The following is an 18,573-nucleotide window of genomic DNA, read 5'->3' on the forward strand; positions in this document are numbered from 1 at the left end:
CATAGCCACCATGCCAAAGGTTGTTGCAGAGGCCAACCCATTGTGGGGATAAGGTCATGTGCTACCTCTCTGTCTCTACACCTACACCTATGGAATATGTGCATATACATATATACACGTGTGTGTGTGTTTGTATGTGTGTATACATGTGTATACAGTATACAACTGCATAATTTAGGACCCTCTTTTGAAGTTTCTTATAACATTAGACCTGCAGAATAGTTCAAAGTATATTTACATAAATTTATTCCCATTTAAAAGGGAAGAATTGGATAGGTTTCCTGGCTAATTAAAAGCAGTTTCCTTCTTAATAAAATTTCATTTTATACTTTAGTGTTTTAATGGGCTTAATCATACCTTTTTATTCTTTAAACTAGTTCATTAAATGTTTCAAAGTTGCCTGGATAGTAGTTCTTCCCTGAACAGGTTTGTCATAATTGGTCATAATTTTAGTTCTTGTGTCAGGGAACAGAGAAGAGGCAGACAGTCACAGTGCTGGAGAGGGAAATGTGAGGATATGTTTTTGCTGTTGTGCCTACTTTTTTTTTTCCTGAGTGTGTGGGAAAGGGTGTGATGTCATCCTGTCTCCACCCCCTGTGAGTAAGCCCACAGCAGAGCTCAGTGCAGCCGCCCGCCTCTATCAGTGGAGGACGTCCACTTAAATGCAGTTCCAGGCTTGCCAGGCACCCGGGAGCATCACTCCTCCTGTGACCAGGCAAATGCAACATGCTCTCCAGCCTGGGGTGTCTGCTTCTCTGTGGAAGTATTGCCCTTGCCCTGGGAAATGCACAGAAATTGCCAAAAGGCAAGTAGCTCGGCTATTTTGTGTTTTAAAAGTGAGATTAAGAGTTGCTGGTTTTAGACTGTCGGTATGAAATATGATCTGCTTTACAATATGGGGGAATTGAATTATTCTGCAGAAAACCAAAGGCCATGTGTGTCGAGGGGTGATTTAAGCGTTGTTTTCTCTTGGACCCCTGTTACTAACTTTGCGACAGCAGCTCCTCCTAACAGCTTCTAATGGAGTATGCTCACATGAACTGAAGTTTCAAACTACAGTATCTGCCTATCAAATCGGCTTATATAAATGGCTGTTGTAATTTGTTAGTTATTTGGTGCTTTCAGTCCTGTCCAGAGACAATGACTGGTTGGCTTAAGCTTTGAGAGAAGCTTGTTCGGAAAGCTTGAATCTTTTGCATAAATCTCAAGCCTACCTGAGGCTAAGGACTCAGGGAGGGTAGCCAGGTCAGATCCAAGTACAGCTAAGTAGCTGTCAGGGCTCTCCCGTTGAGTTTGGAAGAGGGTTTGGTTTGCTGGACAGGACACTCCCCCTTCTCATGCCTAAGTTGTTTATTTTAGTGTTGGTATTTTGTTTACAAGAGTCATCAAAAGAGAAGTAAATTTTCTAAACTTAGACCCTAGAAGCAGTCCTTAGAACGAATTAACACTAAATCAGGAGGCTCTCGCCTTGTCCTGTCTGCGGGCATGAATGCTGAGTGCTCTTTCGCTGCCTTGCAGAGACACTTCAGGTCTGTGGAGGCATTTTATGGCTTTAGATTGCTGTAGTCAGCAGGATCGAGGAAAACAGGCTGGGATTTACCGTACAGTTTTGATGGGAAGTGTCAGAGGTGACACCCAGGCACAGACTCATCAAAACAGAGTCCCAAAGAGAAGCTGAGGGTCAGACTGCTGAGAGACATTGCTGTGTCCTCTCTCTGGAGCTTCAGCCTAGGGTCATCTTGTCTCAGATGCAAAGTGTCCTTCCTTTTGGTGGGTAAAGTGAAACGTGAATCCAGTATGTGACGGCAGAAGCATTTGGCTCGCGAGTGTCTCCCATGAGGATGGGGACTGCAGTCAATGGCGAAGGAAACCTCTGTTCAGATCAAAGGATTATGCAAGGAGAAAGAAATCAAGCACCATTAGATTTTTCTTCTACCATGAGTTTTGTTCCTTGACCATAATAAACTGTAACTTAATCCATAATTAATTGTTTGCATTGATGTGGCTTTTAACACTGTTGCCATTTGAGAGGAGCCTGTCAATTTTCTTTGTTTTGTTTTTAGTTTCAATTTGTACAGGTGTTTTTATTTTTCTCTGTATTTACTGTGTAGGGATGATAAACAAATTTGGTCCCTACAGACTTAGGACAGGCCCAAGAGCCTTAATTTTCCTGTCACAGATCTAGAAATAAGCCTCTTGGTACAAGGTGCCTTTGCTTGTAATGATAAAGAAGAATATTTATTTGTCAATAATTGGAGCCAAACTGTTGTCAAGTTTATTGCCCATCAATGTGTTTGCATCAAGTTTCCTTTGTAATGTTTTAACAATCTGTAGTTTGGTAAGATCAACAAAACACAATCTACAGCTATTATAAAATAAATGATAAATCCCTTTATTTCCTTAAAAGGTTTTGAGGAAGTTTCTTAAACTGGCCACTTTGCTGAAATGTGTTTGAGAATGTCCTCTAATAGTTGAGGGGTGGGAGGCAGACGCTTTCCTTCAAAAACTTTGGGAGCTTTTCATGCTTGCTTTTTTTGGTGTGTGTGTGGGGGGGGGATCCCCACAAAGGATGCTACCATCCTAGATGATCTAAACATTTCTCAAGGGAAAAAACCTTGTCTAGTCTTTGAACCCATTGTTTCCCAAACCCATTTGAATGATAGTCCCTGTCTAGCCAAACAGCTATGGTATCTTTCCAGAGGCTGTGTGTGACGGATCGCATTTGAAAAGGGGCTGAGATGGGCTATTGCTTACTGCTTTGGAGTTGAGGGTCACCTGTGACTGAAGAAGGGCATGGCAGTGAAGAGCTAGACATTAGCGACTGCTGGACATGGTCCAGTCCAGGTGTTTGCATTTATGTGCCAGTAAAAAAATGCATGCAGGTTTTACTAGCAGGGTTTTATTAATAGGGGTCATACTTAACTTTTGCTATGTGAGGATGCTCAAAGCTAGGGGAAAAATCCTTGCTGTTCAGAAAAGCAAGCAATTTTCATAAGTTTAGAAATAAATGTGTTTAATAAGACAAATTTGTTGGGCCGTTGTCTACCTTTTTCTCATTTTATTGAAGATCAATTAACAACTTCATCACAGGCCAGTATTTGGAAAATACTGACCTATCTTAACTATTTATATAGATGAGGACACCCACAATAGGGGAGAGTTAGTAACTTTCCCGTGTTAATGGTGGAGCTGGAACCAAATACTAGTCCTGCCAGGTAGATAGGGTCTTTGACTTATTCCAGGAATCAGGTCTGCACTGCACATGGGAATGTGCCTCTCCCTTGAGTCAGACCTTTCCTCCTAAGGTAGAGGAAATTAGATTACAGCACCTTTAAAAACATCTTTCAGCATTTCTCAAGAACATGCCGTCATTTTATATATGAATTATATATAAACATGTTCATTTGGTTATTTATAAGAACTCACTTGTTACATGTCCTATCTATTCTCAAATAAGTTGTTAGAAATTTTTGTTTTTAAAAGTTTCAACTTTACTAATGCGTCTTTCCTTGTCTTCATAAGTTAGTGGCTATGTGCTTCGGCAATTTGTTTGTTTAGATCTCATATCCAAACAGTTGTGTGGAACAGCAAGCGAGGGGGCATGTTCTTCATAGAGAGGCAATAAGATTGCCAAGCACTGCTCCATTTGATAACACAGGGGTTTGGCGTCTACTGCCTTGTGTCCTGACCATCCTTGGCCCAAACGACAGACTCAAAATGGAATGTAATAATGCAACTCTGGGACCTGGAGTCGTGAGCACATGGCAGAGGGAGTGTGCAGTTGGTTCTTTGCCTTGAGTTCTTACTCAAAAGAGTAGACATCCTTGACAAGATAGATGTGCAGACAGCTGGAGGGATGACCTGGCAGTTAAGAACACATCCTAGTCAGAGGACCTGAGTTAAGTTCCGAGCACCCATGGGGAGCCATTCACAACTGCTATAGGAAAGCATATAACCCTGCATATAACCAGGTCTGGAGGACCCAAAGCCTCCTTTTGGCCTCCGTGGGTACTGGCACACATACTCATATCCATAACTAGAGTCTCTCTCCCTCTCTCAATTAAAAAAAAATCATCTTTTTAAAAAAGGAGACGGATGAGTCACAATAACCATGAGAGCTATTAACGGTTGCCTATTATTCTCATAGGTAGTATTTTTTGACTGAGTGATGTGGTAATTTAGTGTTACATATTTTTTTGGTGCAGGAAGTCTAAGCCCTTATATGAAGCAGGTATCTTATTACTCCCATTTTATAAAGTTTCTGATTATGTCTCCAGGTGTTTAAGTAATTACTCCAAGAGAAGTAAAAGTCCCTAGCTTTAACTTCGGTGTAGCATCAGCTCCCTGATTCCTGTAAAGATACACCGGCTTGTTCTAGTAAAAAGCTACATGCCCTGTGTAGCTCACGGAGACTGGGGGGAGGGGGGGGGGGCAATTCATGGTGCTTGTTTTCAGGTAGCTGACTGGTTAGTTGGGTGGATTGGACAGAAGAGGAAATTCCAAGGCATCGAGATCTTCCTCCTTTAGCTTGAAGCCCCTGAGCTTTGAGAATAGTTGGAAGGACTCAGTTCAGACCAGGGACTGAAGCATCTGAAAGACACCAAACCCGGCTGAGAGAGAAGAGCATTTGGAGGCAAGGGAGAGTTTGGATGAGAGGTGAGGGTACCTGCCTCTTACTTTCCACAGAGCTCTTCTGAATAAACGAATATGTCACTTAAAACACTTGGCCTATCTCTAAAGGATAGGTGATATTTGTGAGGAAGTGGGAAAATGAGGTTACCAGCCACTGGGTAAAGGGCTAGTTTTTTTTTTTTATGTTTTTGTTTTTACAGATAGAAGTCTCTCTGTGTAGCTCTGGCTGTCTCAGAACTCATTATGTAGACCAGGCTGGCCTAACTCAAAGATCCTCCCGCCTCTGCTTCCAGAGTGCTGGGATTAAGTTGTGTGCTGCCACCACTGGGTAAGGGCTGGTTTAATTAGAATATTTGTGTATTTCTGGGACAGTATTAAAGAGTACATAGAAAGAAATGATTCAACTGAGAAAAGGTTGTAAAAGCACAGGAAATTTATTTAGTGGTTTTTATAGTTCTAGTTCTCATGACTTTTTGATGCATTTGGTTATTTAAGTACGAGTTATTGAACATGTAGGTAAAGCTGAATGAGACTAATTGAGTTTTAAAATAATCAAATATACTTCAGTTGAGGCTAAGTTTAGATACCAATGTATACGTTCATCAGTTATACATTCAACAGACTGCTCTAAAGGGTTCTGAGGTACAAAAATATTAAAGAATTTAGCTCTCTGTTTCTCTATAAGTTAATAGGTGACAAGGGAATGTTTGATAATACAGTTCATCAATACCATAACACAAAACATGAAATGTTTCTATAGGTTAGTGGCTGGCAAAAAGTTTGTCCAAGGCAGTAGTTCTCATCTTTCCTAAAGCTGCAACCCTTTAATATAGTTACTCATGTTGCAGTGACCCCTTCAACCATAAAATTATTTTTGTTGCTACTTCATAACTGAAGTTTTGTTAATGTGATTAATTGTAATGTAAGTATCTGGTATGCAGGGTATCTGATATGTGACCCCTGTGAAAAGGTTGTTCAACCCCCCCAATATAAGACACCCCTGTCTAAGGCCAGGGCAGGGTATCTAATGAAGGGAGAGCCACTGATGTCACATGACCCACTCAGTCGGCTCTATGTGGGTCACCAGCATAGAGAAAAAAAAGAATTATTTTTGGCTGGGCGGTGGTGGCGCACGCCTTTAATCCCAGCACTCGGGAGGCAGAGGCAGGCGGATCTCTGTGAGTTCGAGACCAGCCTGGTCTACAAGAGCTAGCTCCAGGACAGGCTCTAAAGCTGCAGAGAAACCCTGTCTCGAAAAACCAAAAAAAAAAAAAAAAAAAAGAATTCTTTTTGTTTGTTCTCTGATTGGTACTGGCACAAGCAGGTGCAAAAGAAAGAGGTGAACTTGATCAGAGTGATCTGAAAATAAATGTAAAATTAGGACATGAGATAATATGAGAGATTACTAGAATAGTAAAATAAAAACAAAAATGTCTTTCAACAAGCATAATAAACTAAAATAAATAGCACCAACTAAAAAAGGAAATTGCTAAGTATAAAATGGAAGAACAATGGTTTATCTACGTAGATTTTATTAAAATAACATTAAACATATAACTAAATTTTTACATTACCTAGCATGATGATTAATGCCATGTTAATATAAAGTATCCTCTCACCTATGAGATGTTTTATTACCTGCAATAGTATATTATCTGCTGCTGCATAAAACTTTCCATGAAGTAGGCAGCTCAAAAAATGCATTTATTGTTGCAATGTTTCTGGCTTAATGGGCATTCTTATTCAAGGTCTTATATGAGGCTGTGGTGAAGTTTCTAGAACTGGTTTCTACCTGTGAAGGATCTACTTCTAAAATAATATGGTTGAAAAGACAGTCCACGGAAGGTCACTGGTGTGAGGGTTTAGCTGGCTTTTGGACACAAGTCACCTCAGCCCTTGATTGGCCTTTCTTCTGTGGCCATGTGCCTAGACAAGTCTGCAGTTAGGACATAAATCACAACCTTATGTAGTATATTTATCGAAGCAAATGTCTGAAACTTTTGTTGTGTTCTTTTGGTTAGAAGCAGTTCAGGAGTTAGACGTAGTTACATTTCTTGGCTTAACTTAAAACGAACCCACCGTAAAGGATCAAAAGGCTGTTTTGTGTCCTGACGTCATACAGTGTAACTGTGAACACAGGAAACTTGACTCCAGGGACCACACTGGGTTGAGCATTAACACTCCATCAGCTTCCCACAGAATTCAGCACTTAGTGACAGACGCTTCACACATTAGGTGCTGGTTAGTGTCCCTATATGGCTGCAGTTAATTCTGAGCAATCCTTGAGAAATGACAGGATACCTTAGAAACGCTGAAGTGCCCAATGTGAACCAGTCAATGCCTGGATCCCTTGGTCTATGTGGAGAGATGCATGAAGCATATATTCCCAAATGAAAGCCTCTTTTTGTGTATGTAGCATTTCTTAAAAGGGACAACTTAAGAAACCATAGACTTCTTTTTAATTATTTTTTAAATTTTATTAATAATTTCCACCTCCTCCCCTCCTCCCATTTCCCTCCCCCTCCCCTAACCTTCCCTCCGTGTTCCCTGCCCTGTGGGAAGTCCAAGGTCCTCCTCCCGCCCCCCAGGTCCAGGAAGGTGCGCATCTAAACAGACTAGGCTCCCACAAAGCCGGTCCATGCAGTAGAATCAAAACCCAGTACCATTGTCCTTGGCTTCTCAGTCAGCCCTCATTGTCCTTCACATTCAGAGTCCGGTTTGATCCCATGCTCCATCAGTCCCAGTCCAGCTAGCCTTGGTGAGCTCCCATTAGATCAGCCCCACCGTCTCAGTGGGTGGGCGCACCCCTCGCAGTCCTGACTTCACTGCTCATGTTCTCCCTTCTTCTGCTCCTCATTTGGACCTTAGGAGCTCAGTCCAGTACTCCAATGTGGATCTCTGTCTCTATCTCCATCCATCGCCAGATGAAGGTTCTGTGGTGATATGCAAGATATTCATCAGAGTGGCTATAGGATAGGTCCATTTCGATAGCCTTCTTTTTAAAAGATGAACAACTACTAAGCAGTCCACACTTACAAACTTGCTACACAGTCCCCATGACAGGTTTCTGAGATGTTTGTGGGGGTGGCTTTGAGAGTAAGTTAAATTTGTGTCTGGCAGAAGAATATGGGCTGTATTACCAGATATCATGAAGAGAACTTGGATAAACTAAAGGACCTTTGTTCAGAGCCTTTATGTCAATGAAACAGTTATACATGCTCTCAGTGCACAAGGCAAAATCTAGATTGCACAAAGAAAATATTCTTAGCATGATACTGGAGCATTTGATCAGAGAGTCTGATGTTTAATAGTAACAGGATTTTGGGCGGTCCAAAGCTAACACACTGTGTGTCTTTTCTCACCCTTTGTGTTTCTTGTGCTGGAGTGATTCATAGAAGGCATGTGACAGATAAGGGTGGCCCCATTGTCCCAGACTGAAGAGTCCCATGGACAGAAGGGCAGTTGAGATTCCCTCCATAGCTCTTCATGTTTGCTTGGGTTTCCCACCAAAACCCTTCGGTTGTAAGACTGCTGACGTCTTCTCCACGTCTTTCCCATCTAATAAAACCCTGGCATGGATTCCTTGTGGTTGGCAAAGCACTTTAAATGTGCTTGGCACTTAGCTGAGATTTGAGGTCCTCTGAGCACATCAACAATGAAGTGTGCTAATGTTTGTCCTGTGGAATCCTGAAGATGGAGGTAAAAGATGAGACACATTCATAACAGCTTGTTAACATTTTCTTGTCAAGGATTATTATACCCCTGAGGCCCACCCAATAAAAATCCAGGGCAAACACGCTCCTTCCAAACATCTGCTTGTCAGATTAGAAATCAATTGTAGAGAGAACTGAGACTTAATTAGTGCTTTTGCTACGTCACAGCAGTCCTGAGCAAAACTGAATGTTTTCAACTCTAGCAGTAGGACCCTGCCTTCTGCCCAGTTACTGTTGAATTAGCATGGCTTGAGAGGATCTATAAATAATTCCGGGGTGATTTGTACATGACTGAGGGCTGCTGCCTGTGTAAATGATGGATAAATTGTTCCAGAAGAGCAGAATGTCCAAGTTAAAAGTTGCAGGGAAGTTGTTTTGTTGGTTAAGTGTTAATTTGTATAAATTCAAAAGTTATTATGTTTTTGCTGCTTTATTTCGGGATTTTATGGCATTTTTTTTGGAAACGATGTCCATACATCCTTATCAGTTATATAAGGAAATTTGAGGCAAACTTTTTGGTGTTTTTTAGCATGACGTGATATTCACAACTCTCGTGCAATGGTTCATCACCTTGTGGGTAACACCATCACCTTGTGGGTAACACGTGACTGTCAGAAAATCTCAGAAGTCAGGGCAGCGAAGCTGTGACCGTGTTCTTCCGCACTGAGCATACATTTGTTTTTGTCACCTAGTTAACACTTTACAAATCATATTAGGATTAAAAATATGAGTAATACATTTCCTGTCTCAAGGAGTTTGACACTGGGTCTATTTAGAAACCTTCTGCTGGGGCAGCGTAGATGGCTTGGCAGTTAAGAGCTCTTACTAATTTTGAAGAACCCTTCTGTTCTTCTCCCGGCACCTACGTGGGGTTCCCAGTTCCCAGGAGCGCTCCCTCTAGGAGGTCTGACACCGCCCTTTGGCCTCCACAGGCTCCTTACACATGTGGCATACCTAAATTAACCCAGACATACATGTGTGCACATACACATGCACATACACACGCGCGCACACACATACACACAATTAAGTTAGTAAATACACCTCTAAAATACTTGGTCATAAAACTCATGTGCTTTGCCACCCAGTGGTGGCGCACACCTTTAATCCCAGCACTCGGGAGGCAGAGGCAGGCGGATCTCTGTGAGTTCGAGGCCAGCCTGGTCTACAAGTGCTAGTTCCAGGACAGGCTCCAAAGCAACAGGGAAACCCTGTCTTGGAAAACAACAACAAAACAAAACAAAACAAAAAACTCATGTACTTTTATAGGAAGCTGCTGACAATGTTGATTTGTGGGAGTTCATGTGTGCTCAAATGTGTATGTGTGCTTGTGACTGGATTATGTGTATGGTATATGCATGTATGTGTAGGGGCATGCGGAGTCCTGGAAAAGGTGTTTGGGTGTTCCTCTCTAGAGCCCTACCCGTTAATCCTTTGAGACAGGTCTCTCATTGAACCTGGAATTAGAGTTTTGTCCAGCAGATCTCAGCCATCCTCCTGTTCCCATTCCAACTGGAGTGACAGGTGTTTGTGTTTCTTAATGTTTTAATTCTCATTAAGTAATTGAAATTTCCAGGGTTAATTCATTCTTAGCTCTGACATATAGACAAAATGGTCTTTTGTAGTATGCTAAGAAAAATAAAGTACCCCACGGACCCAGCGAGTGTAAACTCTGGGGTGGAGTGAGCGTGCAGTGTATCACCCTGCCATCAAGTCAGGTAGTATGAGTTAACTTGTCTTTCTCCTTTAGACTAAGGATGAACTTTTAACCAGGTAGAATGCTTTATGACCTAACACATCTTTCAAATGCTTATGTCTGCATCTCAATTACGAAGGTGGGTCTCCCCTGAACAGGGGAAGGAATCCTGGTAGGACCTCAGGCCCTTGGCTTTGCTTCCAAAGAGCTGACTAGGTGGTTTCAAATGCCCTTTCTCCTTAAATACCCTTTGTTTTCCCATTTTGTTAGCTGATAAGAGAGTTTCCTGGTACTCCAGGCTCCTGCTGAGTGTCCACTGTACACACAGCATGTGAGCTGGGCAGGACCTAACAGGCCTTCCTTCTCTCAGAGCCACGGATCCTGCCCTTTAAGGAGGGTTTTGGAATGGCTGCCAAAGTCTCGCTGGCAGGAACTCTGGAATTCAGTCCTGTTCCAAATAGGCTGTCAGCGGTGTAGGACGGTCTCCTTCCAGTTTCCTGGATGGAGTTAAGCCATTCCTAGCCAGATTGTTCAGGAGAAAGCATCAAATGGCCTGAACATCAACCCCTGCATTCCTCTTCTAGTTCGCCCTCCCCAGACACGCTGGTGACTGTGCTGTCACGAAATTCTTCCCTACACGCTCGTATTTTCACTCAGCTTACAATACTGTGCACGCTGCTCCGTCGAGGTTCGCTCTAATCTGTAGTCTATTATGAACTGGAAGGATAAATGCTCTAAATAACAATGTAGGTTAGTGGGTAAATAGTGGAAGTAGAAAAGAGCCTATGCAGGTTAATAAATCCTCGGAATGTCAAATGTCCTCCCCGCCAAAAAGAGAGTATAAGAGATGTCAGTTATTTTGCTTTTGTAAATAATATTAGGGTGACTTTAATAAAAGTTTTGATAGTTGTTTTGTTTGTGTGGTATGTATGCATGTAGGCGTTTATGGAGGTGGTGCTAGAAGCTGGTATTAGGAGTCTTCCCCCCGTCTTTTTCACTTTATTTGTGTGAGACAAGATCTCTCACTGAACCTGGATCTCACTGAATAGCAAGGCTGCCTGACTAGGGAGTTCCAGGGATCCGTCTATCTCTACTTTTCCACACCAGTGTTACAGACATGCGCAGTCAGGCCAGGCCTTTATATGGGTGCTGGGGATTTGAACTCACGTCCTCATGCTTGTGTAGTAAGCACTTTACCAACTGAGTCATCTCCTCAGCCCCTGATAATTACAGTCCCGTCTTCCCCTTTGAGACAGAGACTTACTGTGTAGCTTTGGATGGCCTGGGACTCATTATGTAGACCTGCCGTGGAGCTCTGCTTGCCTCGGCCTCCTGAGTGCTGGCTGGGATTAAAGGTGAGTAAACCCCACCATGTAGGGGTTTGATCGCTACGTTCTCAAACTTAGTATACTAGTTATGTTTTTCACAGCTGTGGTCAAAATCCTTAAGAAAACAAGTTTTTCCGAGGGTTTATTCCATGGTTGCTTTGCTGCAGGCACGTGAGTAGGGGGACACCACGCGGGTAGGAGTGTGTGTGTGACGTCAGCTCTTCGCCTAATTGCCAAGAGGAAGCAGAGCGAGGGATACAGAAAAGAGCAAGAGACAAGATTCCCCCTAGAACCTACACCCAGTAACCACAACCTCCACCTAGTTCTCAAATTTCTGGAACCTCTCAAAATATCTAGTCCTAACACCCTAACACGGGGTGGGGGGTGGGGGGGTGCAGGGGACATTTTGTATTCAAAGTCGGTAAGAGCCTTGAAACTATGTACATTTTTGAAAACTCCATTCCCACCTTGGCAGAGGGAAAGTGGCACAAAAGTCCAGGGCTTAGATACTTCTTAAAAAGATGCAGAGAGCAAAGAATCTTTAGGCCTACCGTATAGCTGCCCAAGAGACAGGACCTGGGGAGTGGAACCAAGGCTCGCAGAGGCTTCGAACATAACTTTAACCATCAGCTTCCTGCTGTCTCCCTCATCCATGGTCCTTGCTTAGTTTTTGTTGGTGGTGTTTTTTTTTTCTTGCACATGTGCATGGGGTGTAAGCCAGCATGTAGCCTGGCTTTCCCCTGGGATGCCTGTTACAGTCTGTCCTGCTGAAGAACATAGTTGACTTGGTCAGAGCCTGAGGAGTTACCTTGTGGAATTCCTTTTCTGCCTGTCCTTTTTCTGTTCCTATTCCTTTGACCCCTAAACCTCCAGCCTCCATCTCCTGCCTGGCCTCTTCCTTCTCTTTCCTCATCTGGTTGTCTCTTACTGCAAAAGTCCTCAAGAGCCTCATCCAGGGCTCCCACTGCAGCCAGTGTTCTCTCCTCACAGCTGACTCTCCATCTGTGCAGAAGGCACCAAAAGTCATTTCTCTGGAAGACAATGCCCACTCTGTCTTGTCTGGGAGGGAGAAAGGCGTTTTCTGTGTCATGCTAAGAGCTCCAATAGGTTAAAAATACTGTTTATTGCTCATTCATCTTATCATCAGTGAACTTGCAGAAAAAAAAACAAATTTACATTCATTTTATAAACTCTGTGTCTGTCAGACAGCATAAACCGTAACTGTACCTAACCCACAGTTTATTCTGAAGTGATATTGAATCTAGCATAAGCCACGATGCCCTGTGAAGAAGGAACAGGATATAGTGACTTTAATGACAAAAGCCAGGCATTACAGTGTCAATTTGTAAACTTTTTACAGCTTGTAAAGGTTTTCTATTTGCTCTACTGCAGTAGTTGCAGCTGAATATTTTGAAAAACTTGCAGACAATTGTTACGCTTTCTAGTTGCTCAGTGAGTTACAGCTGAAGTTCAAATTCCACGTTTCTTGTGATTTGATGTGCAACCGGCATTATCACAAAATGGAGTTGCTGTGTAGCGTGTCCCCAGGAAATGGTATCCTTGCATTGGCAGCGGGACCACAGCTGTGGGCGTTTTATTGCATTTCCACATACCAGCTTCCCTCTTTGATCTCCATCTCTTTGGCTCACTGTTTGCTTGGCCCGCACTCCACAGGTACCCTCCAAGTTTTCTCTTCCTTTGATTACAATGCCCGTCTTTCTTTCCTTCCCACTTGTGCAACTTCTAATGCTTGTCTCTGGAAGGCTTCCCATCGTGTCTGCCATAGTACCTTTATAGAGTTCACTGGCTTTACACTTGGGGTAGGTTACTTTACTTGTTGTTGAAACACCAACAGCTGATAGGAGTGACTTAAACAAGGAAGGGCTTATTATAGCTCCTGGTTGCAGAAGGTACAGCCCACCATCAAGGAGAAAGTATGAGAGTGTTCCTTGGCTGCCTAGAATGTGGCTGGATCTTCATGAATCTCTGTGGACCAGCAAACGGAGAGCTTGGGCCTGAAATGGCAGATACCATAGCCCTGAAGACCAGCCCTCCAGTGAATCACTTCCTTCAGCGAGACGCTACTTTGCAAAGGTTACGCAGCCTCTTCTGATAGTGCTATCAGAGGTGGACTAAGTGTTCAAACACAGAGCCTGTACTAGATATTTTATATTTAGACCACTTCTTTTCCAACCGTAACCCAGATTAAGAACAAATATTTTTTTAAAAAAATTCTTATAGTTACCCCTTCATATTATACTTATAAACCATCAACTAATCATAAATCTGAAACACTTGAAAGATTAACTACCTATGTACTGAATAGTTATGGGTTTTCTATTGCCACTATTCCCTAAGCCATGCAGTATAGTGATTATATGACAGCAGTTGCATGTTGTTAGGTATTATAAGCAGAATGTTTTAACATTTACAGAAAGTTATGAATAGATTACATATAAATACCACACCATTTTATATTGGGATTTGTGTATCTATGAATTCTGATATCTGTGACAAGTTCTGGGACCAATCTCCTGTAGATTCAAAGAAATGACTATGTAATTTAGTTTTCTGGATCCAGATAAGTGTGCAATTGCACCTGTCAATCCCATGCTAGGCTATTCTGGCTTGTCTTAGGATAAAAATAAGAAAATCGAACAAACATTAAATTTTTGATATATTGAGTATGCTTTAGAATTTTTCATTTAGTCCACTGAAGAGAGTAATTTTTTTAAAAAAAGAATTTTTTTAGAACAATTTAAATTTAAATATTGACCCTAGTACTGAATTATCAGAATGACTAATGCATTAGATACTTTTCTCTTTCAGTGACAACATATTTAGCAAAATCAAAATAAGAAAGAAAAGGTTTGTTTTGGCTTACAGTTTGAAACACATTCCATCATGGCTAGGAAGGCGTGGGAGCAAGAATGGGTTGAGCTGTGGCAGCAGGAGCATGGGTTCCATCGTGTCCACAGTCAGGAAGCAGAATGTGGGTCCCATTGTGTCCACAGTCACGAGGCAAAACGTGGGTTCCCATTGTGTCCACAGTCAGGAAGCAGAACATGGGTACCACTGCATCTATTGTCAGGAAGCAGGCAGAGCTGAATGCTTGCTTTCAAAATTTTCTTCAGGTCATGCAATGATACTAACCAATTCCACATCCTCCAACTCCCTGGCATGCTTGCTAGGTGATTTTAAATTCTCTCAACTTGACAAAAAATTTAACCATCATAGATAATAGAAAAGATCTTGAGTCACTTAGAGAAGTAATACTGTGTCAACTACAAGTTAGTCAACATTTTTTTCACGTATTTTGGGCAAGATAATCCATTTTTATAGCTTGTCACCATGTCAATGTGTGTTCAAATATTTCCAGGCACCCCTCTTAACTGTTTATGAAAAACATGCATTTAGTTGTATAATCTCCGAGTCTCGTCAGCTGAATTGCATTATATAACATTTCCTAGTCTGGCACTCAGTGCCCACATCTGTTTTCATGTATGTCAGAAAACCAAGACAAGTATTCACTGTGGTGTTTCCCAAAGTCACCACACTCCGTGGCTCGAGTAGCCTGTGCAAGGGCTTTGTGGTGTCCCAGAAACATGCATTTTCAACATTCCTTTTCATAGCTGGAGGTTCACAGGCCACAAAAGAAACCACAGACATGAACACTAAATAAACTTCCTTAAATTATGAAATAATTTAAAAGGCATTAAAGGATATGCACGGGTAGAGCAGAGCCATGTTAGGGATATTCTCTCCAGGGACCTTCCTATTTTGTGAAAGTGTCTCATTAAAAACAGAAACCAAGCTACCACCCAAACCAGGAAAAACCCTGACCTCAGTGTGATCTAGTCTCCAGCCTTTCTCCAGCATACCTTTCATTAATGGTATTTGTATCTTGCATATACCCTCAAGGCTTTCTTGTGGACGATAATTAGAAGGATGCAGTAAAATGACATTATAAGGGGATGCAGGGGTAGCTCAGTGGTTAAGAGTATGTCGTAGTTTTGCAGAGGACTTGAGCTCACTTCCCAGACCCATAGTGAATAACTCACATTCACCCATAGCTCCAGCTCCAAAGGACTCTGACACCTCTGGCCCCAGGCCTCTCTGGGCATCTACACGCATGTGCATAGCCTACACATATAATTAAAAATAAAAATAATCTTTTTCATTTAAAAAAGAACCTTATAAATTGTATTATATATAAATTCTTATAAACCAATCTGGAGATAATGTTTCACACATTCAATACAAATATCCCTCACCCCGAACCCCAAACCCCAAATTCAAAATGTTTCTAAACCTAAAATTTTTATTATGGATGCCATAAGTGGAAAATTATGCACTTAATTTTAAGTGCTAGGTCCCAGTTAAAATACATGTGTACCAGAAGTATGCTGTAAATGTCACTGGAAGCTGAAGTCTATAAGGTATATATGAAATGTACATAAAATTTATGTTTAGACTTCAAGTCTATCCTCAAGATATCTCATTAAGTGTGTATAAATATTCCTTCAACCAGAAACACATTCAATAAATTGAAAGCACATGCTTGTCCCAAACATTCCAGATGAGGTATGCTTACCATATATTGAGGATAATTAACCCAGTCCCATGTGCACAAAAAAGCCTAAGGCATGACTACATCTAAACTCCTTGTACAAGTGATCTCTTCTGTAAAGCTGGCTTCTATATATTAGCTACATGTAACATCTTAAGCATCTCGGGAAGGAACTGGTGTGTCCAATAAGCTATTAACTATCTCCTCTCCCAGCCTTCTGGATGGAAAACAGGTTATACATCTCTCCCTTCAAAGAGACAACCATGTGTGTTTAACATTCCTGGATCCCCTAGGGCTTATCTGTGAACTCCTGGACCTTTGTCCCTCCTACATTAAGTGCCTGTGGGTAGCTGAAGGAATTAGTCATACACTGAAGGATAACACCAATCTTCAGAAATAATCAGGATTAAGCACTAGAGTGGAGATTAGAAAGACTGGTTTATGTGAACTTATTTAACTTCCTGTAGCTTTCTGGATTTGGAGAACCTGTGCATCCTGCCGTTTTGTATGTGATACCCTTCTCAGGAGTTTTTAGCTTGAGACACTGAGCATTCCTGGATCTTATGACAAACTTGCTGGCTACATTTTAGATTTAACAGTTTTACCAGTTATCTGGAGCCCTGGGCAGCTTTTACGTAATGTATCCTTGCTGGTAGTGAGTAATATTTCAAACATGACCTAAAAGGTTCTGGCAACATCATGAACTGGAAGCCATTGTACTTGGTATAGATGTTAGAGCTACTCTCTAATATTAACAAATGGATGTGGGTCAGTGCTATCCCAAACTCAAGGAGCTCCATTACAAAATGTGAACCAGTTCATTCACTAGGCCAATGAAGAAAAATGAAATTGTCAAGTTAAAGATGAATTTGATTAAATATATGTTTTCTGTCATTTTGACCTCTCAGATTGTTAGCTAGACCTTAAGCCAATACTGGATATTTGCCTATTACATTTGTGTTTGGACATGAGCTGAAAGCATTGTATGTAGCCTCAAAGTTAGTGCTTCTTTCCTTTGCCAGGAGAGCCATAAAATCCTTGAAGTTGTATGTACAGTAGTGAAGTCAGGGTTCTGTACATTTTGTATTAAAATGTACAAAGCCAATTCAAATTGAGAGTTGGTTTTTAATATAGAGCATTAGATGGGACAGTGAGTGCTGTGCATTGCCTGTGTACAATGAGAGTTCATGAAGAACTTCAAATTCTATAACTAAAATGTGAACACAGTTCACTTTTGATTTTTATGTGCTGCCACACAGTCCCAGTGAGGAAATGTAATGTTCTGTGTGACTCTGTCATTCTTCCTTCATATTATTTGTGTCTCCAGTCTTGTATATGGAGTCCATTGGGATGAAGCAGTGAAGATATGACCTCTGAGGCTAAGCCACAGACCCTGAAATGTGCTCCCTTCTCACATTCTTGGATGACCCAGAATGGAGAAGGTGAGTTGCCATGTCATGAATCACAGCTGCAGTCCCATGGAGTGATCCAGGTATTGGGTAACTGAGACTTCATGCCTACTTCAGCACACACTCGCCAGCTCTAAGAGTGGCCCATCTTGGGAAAGCACTCCCCAAGCAGTCCTTTAGATCACTGCAATCTTGGTGAATATGCCAGCACAACTTTAGGGCTGATTCAGAGCTAGCACAGCAGACACAGGCAGCCTTCTTACAAGTTTTTGATCCACAGAAAGAAATATTACGGTTGTTCAACACACTCTGCTTTATATTAATTTATTATGTAACAGTAGGGTGGAGGAGGGGCTTGAGGGTATCTCACCACTCACTGTTAACTATTTGCTACTGATAGATTCAGGGAGAGGGGGAGTCATTGCCTTCAGTTGTATAGTCAATGGAGATGCCACCAAGCGTCAAAGGATAGTTGCGATCTATTATTCATACAGATGCCCCTGGCTAAGTTAAAAAGCCAAACCAAAAGCCATTAATTTGGGAAAGGGACTAGTAGGGAGGAGGTGGGGTTGATAGGAAAGGGAAGGAGGTAAGGGGGTGAGGGATGGGAGCAATCAGAAGGCATTATATCATGTATGTATATATCCATATATGTGCATATGTGTATGTATATATATGTGTGTGTATGTATTTGTGTGCATATATATATATATATATATATATATATATATATATCCTGACCAATGGGCAAAAGATACATAGAAATAAATTTGGAGAAGAACATTTAGAGCAATTACCTTTTCCAAGATCACAAAATACTAAGCATAACTGCTACCCAAGAAGTAAGCTGGAAAATATTTTTTTTAAAAAAATCCTTTGAAAATATGTGATAGTTTAGAGCAGACTATCTTCTGATGCATTCATAAATTATTTGTTCTTTATTCCAGAGGCCATATCAGGACAGGCCTGAGGCCAACGGTGTGGATCTGCATTGGTTCTGCTAACATTTAAGAGAGTCAATCTGTGCCCAAGACAGATACAGAGGGCAGGATCTACCCTTTAGTTTGATCTACATCTCCTAATTCCCTTTGGGGAACAAGTATGTCTTCAAGGACAAACTTGATTCAGGTCCAGCTCTCATCTCTTTGGCCTTAGCTTTGACACCATGGTCAAGTTCATTCTTCATGTGATTGCATTTTCAGGATAGCCACTGAAAATTTCTTAA

At 41.6% G+C, this 18,573-nt stretch overlaps 1 protein-coding gene across 8 annotated transcripts in view; it reads left to right on the plus strand.

Annotated features, from left to right (window-relative positions):
* Positions 1-640: 640 nt before the first annotated feature.
* LOC119825216 (ABI family member 3 binding protein) overlaps positions 641-18,573 on the plus strand; it is a 213,737-nt gene continuing 195,804 nt past the window's right edge. For all 8 annotated transcript variants that reach the window (XM_038345948.1, XM_038345949.1, XM_038345951.1 and 5 more), the window contains exon 1: positions 641-805. In XM_038345948.1, the coding sequence (XP_038201876.1) occupies positions 727-805 (79 nt within the window). In that variant the 5' untranslated portion in view covers positions 641-726. The remainder of the gene's footprint in view (positions 806-18,573) is intronic.

Source organism: Arvicola amphibius, chromosome 10, assembly GCF_903992535.2.
Source record: "Arvicola amphibius chromosome 10, mArvAmp1.2, whole genome shotgun sequence".
NCBI lineage: Eukaryota > Metazoa > Chordata > Mammalia > Rodentia > Cricetidae > Arvicola > Arvicola amphibius.